At 44.6% G+C, this 22,236-nt stretch overlaps 1 protein-coding gene across 6 annotated transcripts in view; it reads left to right on the top strand.

Annotated features, from left to right (window-relative positions):
• Window positions 1-22,236, top strand: part of CDC27 (cell division cycle 27) — a 1,680,535-nt gene that overhangs the window by 249,937 nt on the left and 1,408,362 nt on the right. For 4 of the 6 annotated variants that reach the window (XM_085650282.1, XM_085650285.1, XM_085650283.1 and 1 more), the window contains exons 3-4: window positions 6,957-7,104; window positions 20,300-20,425. In XM_085650282.1, coding sequence (XP_085506408.1) covers window positions 6,957-7,104; window positions 20,300-20,425 — 274 coding nt within the window. The remainder of the gene's footprint in view (window positions 1-6,956; window positions 7,105-20,299; window positions 20,426-22,236) is intronic. The other 2 variants (XM_085650284.1, XM_085650286.1) reach the window with 1 other exon arrangement.

The following is a 22,236-nucleotide window of genomic DNA, read 5'->3' as shown; positions in this document are numbered from 1 at the left end:
TCCAATAAGTTTTGTTATTAAGACAAGAGGGTTTTTATTTATCAGATCTTTTGCAGGCTTCATTTAATTTACTGTTATGGTGGATTATTGAATTGGTATTTGAACAGCGCATATCTGCAGTCCCAGGTATTGACTGGGCAGGAGGCGCTAAAATTGGTCCCCCCTTATCTTCAGTCCCCTTTGCTTCAGCGTTCTTTCACTTATTAAATAAAATGCACTGCTTTTTTTTTAATGTACAGAGCTAATTTTATTGTATTTGTAATATGCTAACTTGCCATTTCGAGCGAGTTTTACGTTGAAATATTCCTTCAAGGATCTCATTCTACTCAATGTCTTAATTGTGATTCTGGTGCAAATTCTTCTGTCCACCTGGGTCGGTATTCTTATGCAGGTGCAAATTGCCCACACAAATGCCCACCCATATTGAAATTACAGAATGTTTTCAGGACTGTTAGATAATGCCTATTGGTGTAACGTTAATAATTTTACGTGCTACTGTTAAATGGTATGATATAACTTCCATTGTCAGATCCAGTGCTTGCTTGGAGGCTAGTTCATAAGCAGAGGTGTCGCAAATTAATGAATTAAAAAAGCACGCTGTTTATCTAGTTAGATGGAATTTCCAGAATGACAGAGAAGAGCTTGAAGGTGTATGTTTAACTGGCAAAAAAAAAAAACTACCCATTGCGACAGGCTATTCAAATGATAGACCCGTTCAGTTGTATCTGCATCCATTTGATTGCTGCTAGGTAGAATTTTATCACCTGTAGGGGATGGCATGGGCTTTCAGGTAAGGTTGTCCGATGATTCTACGTCAAGGACGCAGTGCTCTACTTCTGGGATTTTCTTTTCCAACATTGTTTTCCTGTTTATTAATCCAGTTTACTCAACCGAATTGAACTATGACTATAATTCTGAGAAGGCAAAAAAAATCCAGGACTAGCTCACTAACTTTGGTGACGTTAAGTCATCTGGCAACCTTGTGTTTTCTGTGTTTTATATGTCCTTCTCTCAATGACACTGTCAAATATACAATAAATCAAAAGGGAGTGGATCACTAGTCCCAAAGAACCAGGGTGTGCAAGAGCAGTATAAGGTACTGTTTAAAAAACCCTCAATCACGTTATAAACGTTTCAGATGTTAGCGGTATATTTTCATTCTCCGCTTCGTTATTGGTAACGTGACAGCATCATCATTGGGTTTGTTGTAATGCTTTCTCCACCTGGAGATCGTACCACTGGTTGTATTGGTAGTGATCGTAAATGAAAAGGAGTGAGTTTGGTATAGTGTTTAGTGGTGAGAAAAATGGAAATATTTAAAATCCAACAGAGCTAGTAAAAAATCTTTAATTGTACTGGATGTTGGAGAGTTTCGTAGATTCCTCAGTGTGCACTCAGGGGTGAGTTAGGACCCTGTGCATTCTAAAAAAGTGTCATTAAAAAAGGTCGACATGTTTCAGCCCTTGTTATGCCCCGAAGGGTCACACGGGCTTTCTTCAGGACCTAAGAGGTGAGATAAAGACCTGAATATTCACAGGATCTTTAAAGTGAAAGAATTTGGGTTAATTAATCCCAAAGGTAACTGTTCATTTGAACCTGTGTTTGTAGTTCCAATTAGTAAAGGTGGGGAAGAAAATAAGGGGAAGAAAACAGACCTTGTTAGAACAAAAAAGTTTTAGTGAAGTTAAAAACAGTTTTCGTTAGATTTAGAAAAGACAACAAACAGTCTGAAATCATTGATTTCTCCTCAGACAATATGTCTGCAGCAACTAAAAAATGGCAATTCTTATTTGTTTGGAGTCAAGACACTGGGAAGTGTCCTGTCTCTTATATGGCGAAATTCGTCCCTCCTTCAGATACTTGTAAGAGAACCCACATTCCATCTTGTCATATATGGTGTACTGGGCGCTCATTGTAATAGCACCATGTTTTAAGTTCGTAAATGGTTAAATGCATCTGAACGTATCAACATTATCAATATTGGGACAGTCTGGCTAGTATACGTTTGTAAGGTAAATGCTCAATGGAATAGATAGACTGTGAGGTTCAGAAATAGCTTATGCGCTTAAATACGGCTTAACATGAAAAGTACACAGCTAAATGCAAAAGGCGCGTAATTCTGGCAACAGTTATGATCTTACTCAAAACAGTAGAGCTTATGTGTTTACGAGTGGCTTAAGAACGCATGGTATTATTAGCGGATGGGCACTTACAACAAAGGGGAGCGGCGCTATAGGTTTCATTTACGTCAGTGTAGTAATGTAATAATCATAGCAGCCTAAATACAAAGGACACACAAGTGTAAGTATAGTTGTTTGCTTGTGTCAAAAGCTTAAGCCGAATGAGAGGGACACAATGTGGTTACATGACGCCAAAAACGGTGAAAAAGAAGAGCATCCATACCTGTTTCCCGTTTCTGTGGGCAACAGCGGGTATAGAGTAGGGCGGTCGCTCGCGCTCTTCAGAAGCAAATGAGAAACAGAGGGAAAAGGAAATGTCAAAGCCTTGACCAAATTATACATTACGGTTCTGCCGTGAAGTTGAGTCCGCCATCTTGCTAACCTCTTCGGCGCTGAACGAAGCTTCTGTGCTGACTCTGCCCTAGTTGACCCGGTACAACCGGTGGTGCCTGAGGGCTCGCGTTAAAAGCGATGTAGAGCTCATGGAAATAGTGGAGGGGCCACTGCGAGGTGATGATTATAGATCGAAAATACCTTTATGGTATGTAGTCGTCTTCAGCGATTTATTAGAATCAACAAAGTGGAAATGATGACGTAGAGGCGGGTTGCTTTAGATGTATACAAAAAAAGTAGTTATTGAAGCCAATAAGACTATAATCATGCCTGATAGTGACCTGTACAATGTTGTCAGTAGGAATTATCCTCTGACAAGACAGCATGTAGTTGAATATAGAATCTCGGAATGCGTAGGCAGTGCAATGATTAAGTGTACCGCCCCCTGAGTATTTATGGGGGGGATGTATGTTTGGCATGGCTTAATGTGTAGGAGGTGTCTGTTTTTTGTCAAAGTTTATACAAAAATCGGATTTTCATTTTCTCAAGATGCTCAACCATGGTATATTGTCGTTCAGACCTTGAGTATTCGTACAAAGTCGATGGACCCATCTTTGTTCTTTTTCGAACAGTACCGGGTCAACTAGGGCAGAGTCAGCACAGAAGCTTCGTTCAGCGCCGAAGAGAGCGCGAGCGACCGCCCTACTCTATACCCGCTGTTGCCCACAGAAACGGGAAACAGGTTCAAATGAACAGTTACCTTTGGGATTAATTAACCCAAATTCTTTCACTTTAAAGATCCTGTGAATATTCAGGTCTTTATCTCACCTCTTAGGTCCTGAAGAAAGCCCGTGTGACCCTTCGGGGCATAACAAGGGCTGAAACATGTCGACCTTTTTTAATGACACTTTTTTAGAATACACAGGGTCCTAACTCACCCCTGAGTGCACACTGAGGAATCTACGAAACTCTCCAACATCCAGTACAATTAAAGATTTTTTACTAGCTCTGTTGGATTTTAAATATTTCCATTTTTCTCACCACTAAACACTTCACCAAACTCACTCCTTTTCATTTACGATCACTACCAATACAACCAGTGGTACGATCTCCAGGTGGAGAAAGCATTACAACAAACCCAATGATGATGCTGTCACGTTACCAATAATGAAGCGGAGAATGAAAATATACCGCTAACATCTGAAACGTTTATAACGTGATTGAGGGTTTTTTAAACAGTACCTTATACTGCTCTTGCACACCCTGGTTCTTTGGGACTAGTGATCCACTCCCTTTTGATTTATTGTATACTTGTGACAAGGAAGCTGAGTGGATCAGAAGTTCTTCCTTCTCCCTCCAGTTTGATTATTATAATAACTGTCAAATATACGTCACTCCTGCTTTATTTCACTAATGAAATTACCTGTTGAGCAGCTACAAAATGGTTCTTTCTGTGCCCCTTTGGCCTATGGGCTTTTAGATTTCTTTCCATGCCGTGACCAGTGGAAAAGCAAGCCTTCTATTGTTGTAAACCAGCTGATACTAGCGGATGCGTATAGCTCACTTCCAAAATCAAGTGATACAAATTCCAAAGGTGTAGCTTGAATTCCACTACTGGAGCCTTTTTATTGGTCATTGGGTTCCTTGGCCCTCTTTTAGAAGTATTACTACTCATTCATACAGTTTTCCAAGCTTTTTAATGCTGGTTGGAATGCATCAATTCATAGACATTCTGCAAGTAGAGACCATCAGCAAAAGCGTGTTGCTAACATGCAAATGAATGCAGAAAACATACTGTAAATTGTTCCTAATTTTTGCACTGAAACTGTTTTTTTGCTCTGTGATTTTGCCCTTATTGGCCCAAAAAAGGTATTGGAGCCTAGAATATCGATGTCCCAAAGACATTTCATGACAGGGACTAGTGTGCAGCTGCCTTGAACCTCTATGTCTAGTTTACAAGGTCAGACCGAAGCAGCCCCTAATTCTGAAGTGACATTGGTTCTTTGATTGGTTGGCATAGCAAGGGTGCCAATAGTCCTAATGCAAGGAAATAAATTGGGCCCTCATGTCCTGTTTTTGTAGTAAAATACAGCCATTGGAATGAAGTGGGCCTTTCATACGCCTGGGCCCAGGTGTCACTGCATCTACTGGCGCTTCAACACCCATCAGTGGTAAGAAGCGCTATATAAATGCAAACCTTTTTCCATCCCTCCACTACCCTTCTCAATCCAAATAACAGACTAACCTATCCACCACTCACATTTCTTTCATATGTGCCCAGTATTACAATGTGGGACAGAAAGAGGACATTAGTGTGAAAGAGATTTATTTGTAATTATCAGACAGTAGCTGAGAATGGCATTGAACTTGCAAGTGTGTGCATGAGCATTAGTGTAGCTTGTTCAGTAAGATTGAGGAGGTGAGCTTCAAATTTCTTGACAATCATGCTGGCATATCTTGTTAAATTACATAATATGGACAAGGTGGCAGATCGCATTGGAGAGGATTAAAAGGCGATGATTAAAATGCAGTGAAAAGGGAGAGGAATGCGGATTAATAGGAGTACTAAGAGAGAAACACAATATTTTGTAAATTAATTTTTTTTTAGGGCTTTCAAAACAGATGAGAGAGAGAGTGTGTATGGTTTTGTCAGTGCATGCATGCAAAAATCCCAGGTGAATTCTGAAGGCTCCCTTGCTGAAATTCCGATCGAGTATTACATCTAACTTTTAGCAGTGCCAGGTGAGGATGTGGGTGGAGCCAATAGAGTAAGTGGGTGGAGCCAGTGGAGGGAGTGGGTGGAGCCGGGAATACGTAGGTGTGTGATTTGAGCACCTGCACTTCATATTTTACAAATTAAGCACTGCCGGGAATAGTACACTGGATCACAAAACTACGTATTATGGCATGCCGCTTTTTTCTTTGTTTTAACTTGCCTATCTTGAATATTTGTTTCCATGTCTAAAGCTCACTTTTGCAACGCGCGTCACAATCCGTATTTGTAAAGAGATCCTAACTTTCTAGATGACAAATAGCAAGAGGGTTCCGCTGTGGCGTTACTTTTCAGGCGCAGTCGGGAATGGTGCAGACTAGGTAGTAGAAACGATCCCTAAAACAAGCGTGTTCCGTGCTAGAGAAAACACTAGCATGCCTGCAAAGAATAGTATGCCACCTTTCACATCAGGTGAAGTTTTTTTCTAACTGCCAAGGCGGTGTCACTAAAGAACACTGTGGCAAAAGGACAGATTTACGTCCCTGTCAACAAGTTGGAAAGGGGGTTGTTTGAGGATGCCCTCGGTAGCACTCAAGACTGGACGCTCAACTGGAGCGGATTTTGTTTTAAAAAATGATAACTATAAAAAAAAAACGTGCCGGGCTCTAGGCATTAAAATGATTTATTTCCTTCCTTTGGAGGGGCTTTTGGGTGCTGTATAAATGACGGACAACATGCACTGAATACCATCTGCTCATGGAGTTCTTAATGGAACTGTTCAAAACAAGCATACCCGATACATGTCGTGTGACCGAACTGGGAAGGTCTGCACCTCGTCTTCAGGCAGAAAATTGCCTGTTTCATGCTAAAACCGATCTGGTTCAAAGCATCCCGAGGACAGTTCAAGATCAATGAACCTTAAAATGATTAACACCCGCATACCCCTGCTACGCGAATGAAAGGGGAATTTAACAAAACTGTTCGCCGTTCCCTCGGTGATAGCAAAGGGGCGAGTTGCCATTTCTGGGGCTCATACACGCATTAGTACCGAACCGAGTGCCTTAGTTTTCAGTGGCTCTTGCCACGCACGCTGGTGTGACTGTCTCCTCTATTTCTAATTCATGAGCGTGTACAAGAGCCGAAAATGTAGTTTCTTATCACAAGGGGGCAACAAGTGATACATATCTTATGCTAGGCTAAACTATATCGCAATCTGGGCTGCTTCTGAAGAGAGTTGCCCCGCTAGGAGGGAGGAGGGGTGGAAATGTCAAACTTCCAGGGACTTTCTCATGCAGGCCGAGAGCACGCATCCTTCCCTCCCCCTCCCCCTCCTAAGAATCCCACAGTGAAACAAGCATTGGCATAGCCAATAGGTCTCGCTTTTGGGACCTTATAAGTATTTAGTTATGCAGCACAATATCCTTAGTGCACCTGTTGCATGGCTAAACACTTATAAGGTCCCAAAGGCGAGACCTATTGGCTATGCCAATGCTTGTTTTTCCTCATGTGCACATGGTGGTGGGGGGGGGGGGGGGGGGAATACTGTTTGGAAATGAGGAGAGTCCCGAGAAAACAATTAGATTCTTGTCAACGTTATTTGAATTTCCTGCAACCTTAAGTTTGTGTGTGTGGGCTTTGGTGATCATAAGGGGGTTGTTTGTGAAACTTTAACTTTTAAGATCACTTTTAATGTGTGAAACTTAATCTCATTTTTTTTCCCCCTCAAACAGTACATTCCGAAGAAGCATTGTTTTTATTGGCCACATGTTATTATCGCTCAGGAAAGGCTTACAAGGCATACCGACTACTTAAGGGCCACAGCTGTACCACCTCACAGTGCAAATACTTGCTAGCAAAGTGTTGTGTTGACCTAAACAAGTAAGTCATCTGGTGAACACATACATTCTCATTTTTAGTTGTGTTTTGAGTCTTAAAGTAAAATGAGCTAATGTAGTTTCTACTCCAGATGTAAAAGTTGTGGTTTGTTGGATAATTTGAGATAAGTCAATATAATGTCTGTAGATTGGGTGGACCTCCACCTGAAAGTGAAAACTGTGCCATATTGAATGCCTGTCTTAAATGTGAAGTAAACTCTGAGTGTCTCCTTGATGGTTATGTTCGTGTAGGAACGAAAGAGGAGTGCATGATGCCAGAGGCGTACATTAACTTCAGATTAGTTTTCTTCACTAGTAGCCCATATGTTGCTGTTCCATCATTGAAAAGGATAAAATCCATTGAGAACTGTAAAAAAAATACCATTTTTTAATAAAACATTTTTATTTCTAACGTGCGCATCAATATAATGGCAGCATATTAATTTATCATTTGCGTTCAAAATGGTTGATATGAGCCTTTCATGCACCAGAATATACCTCTTCTACAGTTTTGCAGCGTGAATCTTTCTGGATTCACTATGCTGGGCATTATGCCGCGATCTGGTGGTTAGGTCCGGATTCGTAGTCTTTTTTATTTTTTTTTTATTTTTGTATTTTTTGTAGCCCAGGTGGGCGTCTACGTCCCACCATTTGGTGCACCTCTCGTGACGTCGTCGTGCTTCCTATGGAAGTCCCACCTTTTGGGGCGCCATCTTCAGATTCTTTTTTCCGCCGTTGGGTCTGGATCGTCATCGAGAAGCTCCAGAGTTTTAGACGAAGGAAGAAGGAAAATACGTGAGTTTCTTTGAAGGAGAACCTTTAGAAGTCTACAGAGAAAGGTATTACAGCCGAGACGAAGAAGGATGGGATCCTCATTCTTCGACGCACAGAGGAAAATGCGCACTCAGGCTCTGAGCGCAATGGACAAGACACCATTTAAGTTCTGCCCTAACTGCCACCACAAGTTCGCGCAGAAGGACCAACACCCGGTCTGCAACCTTTGCCTGCCGTTCAACCACGAGAGCAAGGACTGCAACGCCTGTTCTGCCTTCTCGCCGAAGACTCTCCGGGTGAGAGAATGTCAGAGGAGAGCCAACTTCAGCATGGAAGGCAAGGGTAAGGCCCCGTCGCTGTACGATCTGGGCCTATCAACCGACGAAGACAACATCGCCGAGGGACCTGATGTCTTCACGGTCACGGAGACCGATAAGAAAACGCCTGACTAGGTAAGACGTGTAGAGTACAAAACCACCGAAAGGGCCCCGAAAATCGGATGGTGACTCTCAAAAATGAGTCAAAGTCCTCGAAGGAAACACCGGTGCCGAAGATTTCGACGTCCGCCAGTGGTTCAAGGGACAAAAGGCCGAGCGGATCCTTCGAGAAGGACTCCCAGGTGCCGAAGACCGCCGAGAGGCAGAGTTCGTCGAAACCGACCCACGAGGTGGGGCGTTCGGCAACAAAAGTCAAGACTGCTTTGACGCAAGCTCCGTCAGAGACCTGCGGTCGACGCCGAGCACATCTCAAGCATGGAGAAGAAAAAGAGAAGGCTCGAGGCGGAGATGGAGAGCATCCTTCAGAGGAAGGAGTTCGACGAACGAATGAAACAATTCAAAATCCCAACGGTCCCGTCGACGGAGGTCGTGGAGATCGAGGAAGAAGGGGATTTCGACGCCGAAGAGCAGTCGAGGTCCTGAAGAGGAGGAGGAAGGCACCTACTATGAGGGAGAAGGTGATGAGGATCAGCAGTCGTTCTACGGCTCGGCGCCGTCGACGAGTCAGGAGCTGGAATGGCAGGACATCGACACCGAAAACCCCGAAGAGCCCGTGGACTCGTATCCTTCGAGGCCTTCGCCGCCTGACTACATCGGGGCGTACAACTTGGTCGTCAAGAGTGCTGCAGCAGCCTTTGGTGTGAAATTGGACGAGGAGAAACCGAAAGCAGACTTTCTACTCTAAACCGAAAGCAGACTTTCTACTCTCAACTCTGCTCCCCATCCAGACGAGGAGCCAGTTCCTCCCCATGCTCCAAAGCGTGATGAACCAAGGGAAGGAGGCGTTTAAGGACCCGGGAACATGCCGGTCCATCACACCCAGAACGGAAAAGAAGTACAAGCACTCCTCGCAGGATCCTCCTTACATCAAGGGATCGGTCACGGCAGATTCCATCATTGCTTCCACAGCCAGGAAAAGAGCCAATGTGCCGGCGACCTCGGGGCCACCTCCTGATAAGGAGAGCAGAAGGATGGACCTCACTGGAAGGAAGGTAGAAAGAAACGCCGCAATGCGCTGGCGCATGGCAAACTCAAACGCGCTACTGAACAGGCACCAGTACCAGCACTGGGATGAGATGGGGGAACTAGTAAAGCATCTCCCAGAAGAGTACCGTCAAAGAGCTTCCCATCTAGTGGAGGAAGGGAAGAATATCGCCAACTCGTGCATCAAGACTGCATTGGACGGGGCGGAAACTTCGAGCAGACTGATGGCCATAGGGATCACGGAAAGGAGGCAGGCTTGGCTCAGAATTTCTGGATTCAAGCAGGAAGTCAAGAATAACATACTGAACACCCCTTTCAACGGTGAAACGCTGTTCGGGGAAACAGTGGACGAGAAGCTCACCCAGCTGAAAAAGGAGAATGAGACCGCAAGATCCATGGGAGCCCTGCAATTCAGAGGAATGCGAAGAGGCACCCCAAATCGGAGACCCTACGGAAGGGGAGGAAGCCAGCAGGGTACGTCGCACCAGACATTCCAGCACGGGCAGCAGGGTGACAGTCGCAGCCAGCAGGGACAACCGAAGCAGAACTGGCTGTACCAGCCTCGAGGCCAGTCCTTTCGAGGGAGAGGAAATGGACGTGGCCAAAGGAGGAGAGGGGGAGACCAACCCTCATCTAAGTGACTACACACACAAAAGAACGCTCACCCACAGCATACCCCGAAGGGTGAAGCGCAATGTAAGAACTCAAAGGGGGTTACACAAAACAAGCGCCTACGAGCATGCAACACCGGTAGGCGGAAGACTGGGCCTCTACCTTCAACAATGGCAAGAAATAACCTCAGACAAATGGGTTCTCAACGTCATACAGCACGTATACTGCATAGTTAGAGAAGTCCTCCAAACAAACTAAAGAGAAGACGGCGCTCGGGTCAGGAGCTCGCTCAACTTGGGGAGGAGACACTTCAACTACTAAAAAAGGCCATAGAACTAGTGCCACGCAGAGAAAGGAACAAGGGGGTGTACTCAAACTACGTCCTTGTACCAAAGGTGGACGAATCCCTAAGACCCATTCTGGACCTAAGGTTCCTAAACAAATTCATAAAGACGCAAAAATTCAAAATGACATCACTACAAGAAGTGCTACCCCAAATACGAGGCGGAGACTTCATGTCCACCGTGGACCTCAAGGACGCCTACCTGCACATCCCAATGAACAGGCGACACAAAAACCTGCTAAGGTTCAGCATCAACCAGGATCATTATCAGTTTACAACCCTGGCATTCGGCCTAAAGTCAGCCCCAAGGGTCTTTACAAAATGCCTTGCAGCAGTAGCAGCGTACCTACGAAGGGGAAGGGATTCATGTGTACCCTTACCTAGACGACTGGCTAGTCAAAGCAAACACTCGCGAAAAGTGCGAGGAGCACGCAGAACGGGTGACAAGAACACTAACAATCCTGGGGTTCTCGATACACTGGGGGAAGTCATCGTTAGAACCAGAGCAGGTGAAGATCTTCCTGGGGGCGACGATCAACACCATAGACGGAACGGTCATGCCCAGCGACAGAAGAACAATACCCCTGCTGAACGAGACGCGTCTCTACCAGAAGGGGCGAGTTCTGACAGTGAGAACAGTGAGCAAGATCATGGGGATGATGGCGTCATGCATCCATCTAGTCCCCAATGTACGGCTTCACATGAGACCATTCCAAGAATGGCTGCAACAGCAATGGTCACAAGCAAACGGAAGTTGGGAGGATCTAGTGGTTGTTACGCATGCAGTGCAAGAGGAGATAACATGGTGGAACAGGGAGAACTTAACTACAGGAAAGACCTTGAAACCACCAAACCCAACTTTGACCATTACCACAGACTCCTCACAAATAGGATGGGGAGCACACGTGAACAAACTCAGGGTGAGGGGTCTGTGGACTCCGGCAGATGCAGTCAGACACATCAATTACCTGAAATTGAAGACTGTCCTGCTAGCCCTGAAGGCCTTCCAGAAACCGCTATACAACCAGAAAGTGTTGATACAGATGGACAATACCACTACCATGTTCTATATCAACAAGCAGGGAGGGACACAATCGTTCCCCCCTTTCCACTCTGGCACAGGAGATTTGGAGATGGGCCATCCCACTCAAGATAGACCTGCTGGCCATACACCTTCCAGGGAAGGACAATGTGGAGGCAGACTGGCTCAGCAGACAGACATCGGCATCCCACGAGTGGGAGCTCAATGGACAGGAAACTCAGAGGCTATTCCAAAGGTGGAGAACACAGACAATAGACCTGTTTGCAACACGCCTGAATGCAAAATGCCAAAACTTTGCATCCAGACAACCAGAACAGCAATCGCAAGGGAATGCCCTATGGATAAGTTGGTCAAAGACATTTGCCTACGCTTTTCCACCGATAACGCTGTTACACAGGGTTCTCGACAAGTGCAGGACCAGCAACATGACACTGATCCTAGTGGCACCACAGTGGGCAAGGCAAACTTGGTTCTCTCAGATAGTGGAAATGGCACAAGGCACTCCTCACAAATTCACAAGAAGAAAGGACCTGCTCTCCATGCAGAACGGAGAGGTCCTGCACCCAGAACCAGAGAGCCTCAGCCTGGCGGCTTGGCTCCTGAAGACTAGAGTTTGCGCACCTGAACCTACCTCAAAGCACTATGCAAGTGCTACGGGAGGCAAGGAGACCTACAACACGAAAATGCTATGGGGAGAAATGGAAAAGGTTCACAATATGGTGCAGCAGAAATAAACTACTGGATAAAATGACCAGAGTCAACGGTGCTTAGATATCTCACACACCTACTAAAAGGTAATCTATGCTCATCCTCCCTAAGGGTACACCTGGCGGCAATTGTAGCTTACACACGACGAGGGGAGAGAGGAGGAAGTCTCTTTACGTCACAGGTAGTAAAGAGATTCCTGGAAGGGGCGAAAAGAATTGCGCCTCCAAAGAGGATGCCGCCGCCAGCATGGAACCTCAACGTGGTCCTAACCGAGCTTATGAAGGAGCTGTTTGAACCCATCCACAAGGCCACGCTGCAAATGCTGACAATGAAAACAGCCTTCCTGGTAGTGATAACCTCGCTGCGCAGAGTGAGCGAGCTGCAAGCACTGACACTGCAAGAGCCCTACATCCAGATACACAAGGACAGGGTGGTTCGAAGAACGGACCCACACTTCATGCCTAAGGTGGTGTCGGCATTCCATATGAACCAGACAATTCAGATACCGAGTTTCTTTCAAAACCCCACGACAATCGCAGAAAGGGCACTGCACACTCTGGACGCTAGAAGGGCAGTGATGCACTACATTGAGAGGACCAAAGAGCACAGGAAGACCAAGCAGCTCTTTGTCTCCTTTGCAACTAGCTTTCTGGGTAGACCCGTGACAAAAGCCACCATTGCACGATGGATTGCACTGAAAATACAATTGTGCCACAAACAAGCAGGGCAGGAGCTATCGGAGGGGCCACGAGCCCACTCCACAAGGAAGAAGGGAGCTACTATTGCATTTCTGGCAAATACACCCATTCAGGACTTATGCCTGGCGGCAACATGGGCTTCAGTGCACACGTTCACTAAGCACTATTGCGTGGACGTTCAGATGAACAAGGAAGCACAAGTAGGACAGAAGGTGCTTCAACACATATTCAACAGCCAACACTCATCTACCACCCAGCCGCCGCAAAGGTAACAAACCGCTACAAAGTCTATGCACAGCATAGTGAATCCAGAAAGATTCACGCTGCAAAACGAATAGTTTTACCTGTCGGTGTAGTTTTGCAGCTTGAAGATCTTTCTGGATTCACTAGCGAACCCACCCACCTCCGCCAGGAAGATGAGGATGGAGGAAGAGGTGGAGGGACATGGAAGAACAGAATAATTGGAATACTAAAAGAATTTGAAAAAGGAAAATTAAGAGAACGCACAGGGTTTAAAAAAAAAGGGGGAAAAAAGAACCCGAAGATGGCACCCCAAAGGTGGGACTTCCGCAGGAAGCACGACGACGTCACGAGAGGTGCAACAAATGGTGGGACGTCGACGCCCACCTGGGCTACAAAAAAACAACAAAAAAAACAAGAGACTACGAATCCGGACCCAACCACCAGATCGCGGAATAATGCACAGCATAGTGAATCCAGAAAGATCTTCAAGCTGCAAAACTACACCGACAGGTAAACTATTCGTTATTTTACTTTGATCTTTTCTTAGGTACATTTGCGGGGACGCGGCAGCATTGGCCATGCACCAGTGCTTGGCTAATGTTCCTGTGCAAGATCCTGATGGATTTGAAAACTTTTTCGATATTTGATTTAGAAATACAGATTGAAGAGGACATATTGCACAAAATAAAAGCAATATTTTTGTCACATTTTTCGGGTGCCTATGACCTCATTCTCGCAGAGGATGACTGACCTTTATGCTATATAAGGGATGCACCGTGTGAAGTAATGATGGAAGCATAATTATCTTTAGTACCAGAGGATCTCAGGCGAAAAAACAAGCTTTTGAATGGTCTTCAAAACAGTCTCCTGCATGTAGAAACCGAGCAGGGTGGGACAAAGATTCTCTGTCACATGTGATTCCCTTACAGTGATAGACAAAAGCACAGCTCAATGTCTATGAAAATCAGAACAAAAGAGTGATAAATGTCAAAGTAACTGTTACAAAGTTCCCAATCCACTGCATACCGAAGTCCACCACCAGAGTGGTTCCATGCTGATTCTGCATTTGTTTTAAAGCCTATGTGGTAAGCTTGGTAGAGTGTGCCATGTGTAGTAGTGTAAATGCTCTCAAGTTTCCCAAGTAGTACAGTCCTCTACAGGTGGCAACATACCAAGTGGCGCACAGCCATAGTTTTCACTCTAAGCTTCTCTAAGGGTGTACTGTGAGGATAGACTGTTTCCAATTAATTACTTTTGTGAGTAATCAAAAATGGAATCTCATCTTGCTTTTTCCAGCACTTTGCCCATAATTGCATTAATAGTACACAGAGTGTACATCTGGGTAAAAGTGCACCCAAATAGGCTTAAACCGCAGATACAAAGAAAAAGGATCTTTAAGAACCTGTGAGGGACCACTTTTCTGTAAAATGATTGAATTGTCATAATGCCCACCGATTTAAACTGCTTGGGATGCGGGTGGGTTGTTCATGACTTCAGTGAAGATTCCTCCGATGCAGATACGGACTATGCGCACAATACCTTTACTTCTACATTGTAGCATCTTCATTGATAGTCCTTAACACTACCAAACTAAATGTGTATATTGCGGCTTTTGGACAGCTAATTAATCATTAAATGATTGCAGGTAGCATGAGTATTTTGCTGACCAAAAGGAGTCTGTGATCACCGTCTCCACTAGATACAGACTAACATCTACATGGAGGCCTTCTCACTCCCTGTGCAGAAGATAGAGTAGAAGATCAAACAGGAGGTCGCACTCATCAAAAAGGATTACTCATTGGATCAACTACCTCCCATTCTTTTATCAGACACTACTCGCCCACTCTGACAAACACTCCTCCTTCAAGAGTGTCATTGGCTGATGACCTTCAATGATGAGAGGAACAGCAAAATTGAATATTGCCATGCCATTCCTACTACTTCAACATTAGTTGTATTTGAGATCTTGCATTAAAAAATATCTTAAAGGTCTTTACTTTCATTAGTAACTGGCCTAATATGCAGCTGTTCCTCACAACTGCATTAAATTCTGTGCAATCACGACTCTTAACCCCTTAGCTGCTAGGCCTTTCCCCTCCTGTGCTAAGCCTTTTTTGGGCTATTTGGGGTAGTGCGCGCTTAGGCCCCTGTAACTTGTTGACCACAAGGTATCCACGCCAAATTTGCGTCCTTTTCTTCCAACATCATGGGGATTCTAAAGGTACCCAGTGTTTGTGGATTCCCCTGGAGGGGTCCCAGAAATTAGCCAAAATCCAGCAAACTTTTGTGTTTTTTGGGAAAAATGGGAAAGGGCTGCAAATGAAAGCTCTGGGTTTTTATCTGCAAATGGTATCAAAAAAGGTTTTGTGGGGCTGTAATCAATTTTCCCAGCTTTTAGGGAATGACTGACTTTTGTCAGAAAACCAACATATTTTAGTTTTGGCATTTTTCTGGGACATGGCATATTTTTGCTATTTTTTTGTGCTTTCAACCTCCTAGTTAATGGTAGAAATAGGTGTGAAAGCAATAATGGATCCTGGAAAGATGTACATTTTAGAAAAGTAGACAAAATTCTGAATTCAGCAAGGGGTCATTTGTGTAGATTCATCAAGATTTCTTTATAGAAACTAACAGTTAAATATAGGAAAAATTGAAAATTAGTTGGAAAAAACAGCCTTTTGTGTCAACCTTTTTCACCTGTAACTTCTAATTATGACCGCTCTTTGAAAGCAATATACTGTTACATCCGCTGGACCTTCCTGGTTGGGGGATATATAGGACTTGTAGGTTCACCAAGAACCTGACTAACCCAGAGTCAAAAACTGAGCGGCAATTTGTAATGGTTTTTTATTATGTTACGGGTATATAGCAATTATTGTGGGAAAATGTATACATGGAAAAATCGGTATGAAAGACACCTATGTATTTTTGAAATGGGAACAAATTATAGAATTTAGAAACAGTACATATTTGCACATTTTCGAAATTGGGAATACTCATACTAGCATGAGAATTATCGGTCATTTTTCAAAATGACTTCTTTTTTTACACTGTCTTTCATTTGGAAGGCAGAAATGCATCAAATATCAGTAGGTAATAACAGTTGCTTTACAAATCTGAATTACCCTAAATCTCCCAATAAAAATTGTACCTCACTTGTGCAGGTCGGCCTAGTTTCCGCGACAGGAAATGGCGCAAAACGCAACGTGGTCACAACACAATTTCGCAGTGAAAAATGACCCTTTTTTGGAATAGTGTCTAGCTGTTGTATTTGAACCCTAGCTCTGCCGGCTCCTTGGGAAACCTAGCAAACCTATATATTTTTGAAAACTAGACACCCAAGGGAATCAGGATGGGGTGACTTGACTGCCTCCCAGCAGGGTCTGTTACCCAGAATCCCTTGCAAACCTAAATTATCAAACCCACATTTCTGTGGTGGAAAGTTCTGGAATCTGCGTGGATCCACAAATTTCCACCCACCCCGCGTTTCCCAAAGTCTTAGGAGAAAAATGGTACCTATGGTCGGCATAGTGCCTGCGACAGGCAAGGGCCCAAAACGTAGTGATGCGACATCAACATTACCTATCAAAAAATGTTTTGGGCCCTTGCCTGTCGCGGGTACTTGGGCCTCCCACACAAGTGAGGCACCATTTTTATCAGGAGACCTGGGGGAACGCTGGGTGGTGGGAAATTTGTGTGAGCCCGGTGATGCCACAACTTTCCCACACACGTGTGGAAAAAAGTGATTCTTTCGGCTAAAAATGAGGTTTGCAGGGAATTCTGGGCAAGAAAACGTTGGGGAATCCACGCAAGCCATACCTTCCTGGATATCCCCAGTCGTGTAGTTTTCAGAAATGTGTGGGTTAGGTAGGTTTCCCTAGATGGCTGCCGAGCCCCGGGCCAAAAACTCATGGGACCCCCATGCAAAACCAGGTTGTTTTGCGATAGGTAATTTTGATGTCGCCTCAATAGATTTTGGGCCCTTCCCTGCCCCGGGTACTTGCCTCACCCATACAAGTGAGGTACCATTTCTATTGGGATACTTGTAGAAATGCTTGGGGGGGGGGGGGAGGTTGGAAATTTGTTACTTTCCGCCGTGTGAAAATTTGGGCACAATAATGCAAGGAAAATGTCAGGCACCTTTTTTAGGTTTGCAGGACATTGTGGGTAAGAACTTGTTGGGATCCACAAGAGACATCACCATGGGTGTTTAGTTTACGACAAACTACAGTTGTTAGGTCATTCTTAAATGAAATGTACAGCTTGGCCGAGAGACAAAACAGACAAAGATTACTGCACAGCCATCTATTCCTCAAGCACACACATACTGGTTGGATTTCGCACGAGGGCGAGTGATGGTTCAGTATATAAAATTGTATTAAGAGATTTCACAAAAATGAAATGCACTGTCAATAATTGAATGGCCAAAACCACACCAGCTCATGGATTACGTTGAGTGGCGTTTGTCTAGCAGTGTGTGTAGTGACCAGCAGCTAGTCACTAATCGCACACCGCCAGCCAAGCGCCAGTCTATGCACACCGCCAGCCAAGCGCCAGTCTATGCACACCGCCAGCCAAGCGCCAGTCTATGCACACCGCCAGCCAAGCGCCAGTCTATGCACACCGCCAGCCAAGCGCCAGTCTATGCACACAGCCAGCCGAGCGCCAGTCCACGCACACCACACCGCCAGCCATGCGCCAGTCCACGCACACCACACCGCCAGCCAAGCGCCAGTCCACGCACACCACACCGCCAGCCAAGCGCCAGTCCACGCACACCACACCGCCAGCCAAGCGCCAATCCAAACACACCACCAGCCAAGCGCCACTCCACACACACCGCCATCACATTTAGGATTTTTTTTTATATAAATGAGAAAACACAAACAAATTGCAAATAGATACAAATCTACTAACACACATACTGAAACTAAATACACTACACAAATGCCAACCTTGAAACTGAACAAAAAATATTAAACAATAAGAGGCCAGGCAGTTCACTTTACCACTCATGGATGCTCCCAAAAATTATTTTGCGTGTGGTACATTCTAAAACAAGCAGACACACACAGCCCAGGGTTAGAAAGACACTCTGGGCAGTACATAAGAGTCTCCTTCCGCATACCTCTTCGCCAACAGACTCTACATCTCCTACTGGGAACGACTTTTGAGAGTGTGGGAGGAATGTGATCAGGAAAGTGGCGATCTTTCAATCTAGCAACATTCTCCACCACTCCAACTCTAGGAACACTTGCCTGTTCCACTAAAAGAAGGCTGCCTATTATAGACTCCTGAAACTTAGCAAAAGTCATCTTTGACTCAGGACAAGAATCCTGGAACACAACAAAAGCATTAACGGTTGCCAAGTGCAAAAGATGGATAGCCAACTTCTTGTACCAAATGTAAGCCTTATGAAGAGCAGCGAATGATGGTAAAACTGAACCCGTATGCCAAGACTATGCCGCAATGCAATCTTGCGCCATCTTCCTAAACCAACACCAGAGAAAACTGAGAAGCCTGAAGATAAAGTACCCAACGAAGACAAAAAAACCAAGGAAGCCAAAAAGCCCAAGGACCCCAAAAAAGTCAAGGGGAAACCCTCCAAATGAGCCTGAGACAGTGTTTCTGAACAATGGTTCAAACTGGTTATAAAACAGGTCTATGCCATAATAAAGTGCTTAAAAAAAAAAGAAAAGAAATGCGCTGGTACTTTCAAGACTCGATTACTGTAATAGCCTATATCTTAATCTTGCATCTGAAATTCTGTATAAGCTTAAGCCTTTGCAGAATATGGCAGCTTGATTTTTCTTTTTTTAAATCCCTAAATTTGAATCAGTCAGAGGAGCAATCAGGAAACTTCATTGGCTCCCAGTCAAACAACGTGTTCGGTTCGAGGCACTTTGCGTGGCTTGCAAATCATTGCAGGGACCAGGGCCAGCCCAGTTCAAGGATAAGCTCAAATGATAGACCCCAGGGAGGACACTACGTTCAGGCTTAGCTATTAACCTTGTAGTCTCCCCCTTCAGGAGGACAACCTGGGGTGGGAAGAGCTTTTTCAGGACCACAGCTCTGATCTGGAATAGCCTACCTTTGGAACTCAAAGCCGCTCCCTCACTATTTACCTTTAGAAAGGCCTTGAACTTGTGTCTTCTCTCAGGATTAGGAGATGTTAGAGTATCTGCAAGGACTAACATTTCTTGTAGCACTACCCATCTTTTTTGCGCCAAGACAACCCTGAGCTGGAGTTTGCGCTTTATAAATCACTTGTATTCATTCATTCATTCATAGTGAAATGCACGGGGAAAACTTACCACTCCGCTATTGTTTCTAGGTTGCATGGTTGTGATTAACAAACCTGTCAAATTAAAACAAAAAATATATTTTAGCTAATTTGCAGGACGGAGTCGTTGGCAAGAGTGCCAATGTTCATGGTTGTGGTGATATCACGTGAGAGGGTTGTTTCGGGCCTTCAGCATGATTGACAAGTATTGATAAAAGGGGACATAGAAAGTACAGCGTTTACAGCCCTAAACACTGTGCCACTATGATTTTCCAGGTAACAGAAAAGGACACCTCTGAATATTCTATTACTCATCAGTGAACATTTTTGCAAGCAGACAATGTACACCCATGAGAAACGAGCGATCTGCTCAGTGGTTTTTCACCTAGTTAGAAGTGGGGCTTATTGCCAAGTAATTCATCTTTCCATTGTATGGCAACGACGAGAGCCATTATAGAAAATAGTCTGATCTGAAAACTGATTTTTTGCAATTATATACCTATGAATATTGTTGTGTGGTGCTCTTCCATCCAGCGGTCCTTCAATTCCAGGTCTCTTAACTACCCTGCCCTCTGTTTTGGTACCCCCTCCTTTGTGGGGATGAGGCACCCACCCACTCAATCAGCACTCCTTTAGGGTATTCATCTATACATTTTCCCAACATAATATTCTGCATTCCTGGCAGGTAATATAGGGAAGCCACCAAGATCCTCTCCCGATCAATTCCCTGCTCACCTCTTAGCAACCATCCCAGTCCATCATGGTCTGGGTGACTGTTTGTGGAAAAGATTCACAAATCATAATCACAGCCCCTTGCGAGCCGAACGTGAACTCTGTATCTCTCTGCCCAGAAACCCTCAATTGTTGCTTTCCAAATGTGTCTCCTGTTACAGTATTAAATGTTGGTTAAATCTGATGGTGTCTTGGAGTCCATGATATGTGCGTGGTCTATAAACATGCTGTAACTAGGAAGAAGTCTGATCATAATGCCTATTTCTTTGTTGTGCCTTTACAGACTAGCAGAAGGAGAACAGATTTTATCTGGTGGAGTGCTGAACAAACAGAAAAGCTATGATGACATAGTGAATGAGTTTGGCGATTCAGCAAGCTTTACCCTTGCACTGCTGGGGCACGTGTATTGGTGAGTTTCATGTATTTGTTGTATATGTTGAATTAGTATGTCTTCTTTTTGCTTTAATTTTACAAATTCAGTCCACTATAATTGAGCAATAAATTATATTTGAGATTGATAATTCCATCTAGAAACCACGAAAGGTTGTGCGGAGATAAGTTGGGTCATCAAGGGAAAGGGTAGAAAGGCATTAGTGCTACAATTTCTTGGTGAACAAAAACAATCCATTCAAAATACAACCAAAGGGTTTTTAAAGCTCCTGTTCTGTAATTGCAATGTTAGCACACTCATAAAGGGAATTGTCAAATGCTGAATTAAAAACTGATTCAAAACATTGATTTCATATTTTTTGTCAGTGTACCTTAGTAGTTTGGCCGTCCTTGAAGGACTCAACAGGACTCATCCTACTTAAATCTGTATCACCCAGTTACAAATACCAAAAACATGTCAAATGACCGCATAGAAACTCAACAGATTTTAGTCGGCCCGCCATATTGCAACATTATTTCATATGCTAAGAAGTATTTTTAAGAATGTAGAAAAGGGCCCCCCTTTATTTTTTTTAACCTGGTCACCCCCACTTTTTAGGTCTCGGCTAGCGAAAGCTGCGCTTGCGCAGTCTCGCTCGCGAGATTTAACGTTTTAGGAGTGGGGCTTTAACCCGCCCCTTTTTTTCCCTCTTCTCCACTGGCTGTCCTCTTAAATGCTGGTCAGCCATTGGAGAAGAGCTTTGTCTCTCTAAACAAGCCCCGTATTTTTCAGATTCGTGGGCGTGTTTTTCGATTCTTTTGCTTTTTTGAAGCCCGCCCCTTTTTCACTGGTGGGCGTGTTTTTTTTTTTTTTTTTGTTTTTTACTTTTTACAGGGACGTTCTCTGTTTATTTATGTCTCGGCTACCGAAGGCTGCGCTTGTCGTCCACGAAGAGGCTGACTTTTAAAAGGCTGGAAGACACGAGGGAAACATGCAATCAGTGCAGAGTGCAGTATTTCCGAGAGTCATGACTGCATAACGAGCGCACCCTTGTGTGTGGATTTGTGTGTGTGTGTGCGCGAAAATGTGTGAGCATGTCGCTTTGTTGTTTGGGTTTATGCGTATATATACCCCCCACGTCTTGAAAATTAAAAACCAAGCAGATTCAGGTTACATTTTTAAAAGATGCCAGTTTATGTTGTTTTGTCGATGTAATTGTGTTTTCAGTTACGCCTTCGGATGTATGGCGAAGGATGCATACAGATACTCTGCCCTGTGCTGGGCTGTGAGTGCCAGGCGGCCCGGGCCCCTCACACTCACTGGGCCTGGGTGGAGTGAAGTCACACGGAAGCCTTCCATGGCTGCCGCTGGTGCCCTGCCAGCCCCTGGAGCCTGACGTGGCTGACTGCTGCTGCTCTAATCTGGGATCAAACGCAGGAAGGTGCGAACTGGCTTTGCCTGCCCCGGCCGCCTCATTCCCTTTCCAGAGTGCGATAAATCTACACTGGCGCCGGCTGCGCGCACCGTGATTCATTTGCAGGCAAACAAAAGATCTGATGGCCAAGCATCTGAGTTAAATATTAGCTAGTGCTTCCAGCTATTTGGGGGGGCCACCTAACGCACGCTTTTCTTGCATGCATGAAAAAGTAAAGGAACATCGCAGTTTGCGAAGGTCAGACGGGTGGGGGGATGGGGGGGGGGGGGTCTTGCTCGTTACATAGGAGTGGATGGAGCGCCGTCCTTTCCAGAAGTCAGAGAATTGTTTGTATGTTGCAAGCCGTTTATTTTTTTCTCTTTTGAGACCGGTACACTGTTACACACAGCGCACGAACACAACTTTCGACACTGGA

The sequence above is a fragment of the Triturus cristatus genome, chromosome 1_1, assembly GCF_964204655.1.
Source record: "Triturus cristatus chromosome 1_1, aTriCri1.1, whole genome shotgun sequence".
Taxonomy (NCBI): Eukaryota; Metazoa; Chordata; class Amphibia; order Caudata; family Salamandridae; genus Triturus; species Triturus cristatus.
This window is presented reverse-complemented; position numbering and strand designations above follow the sequence as displayed.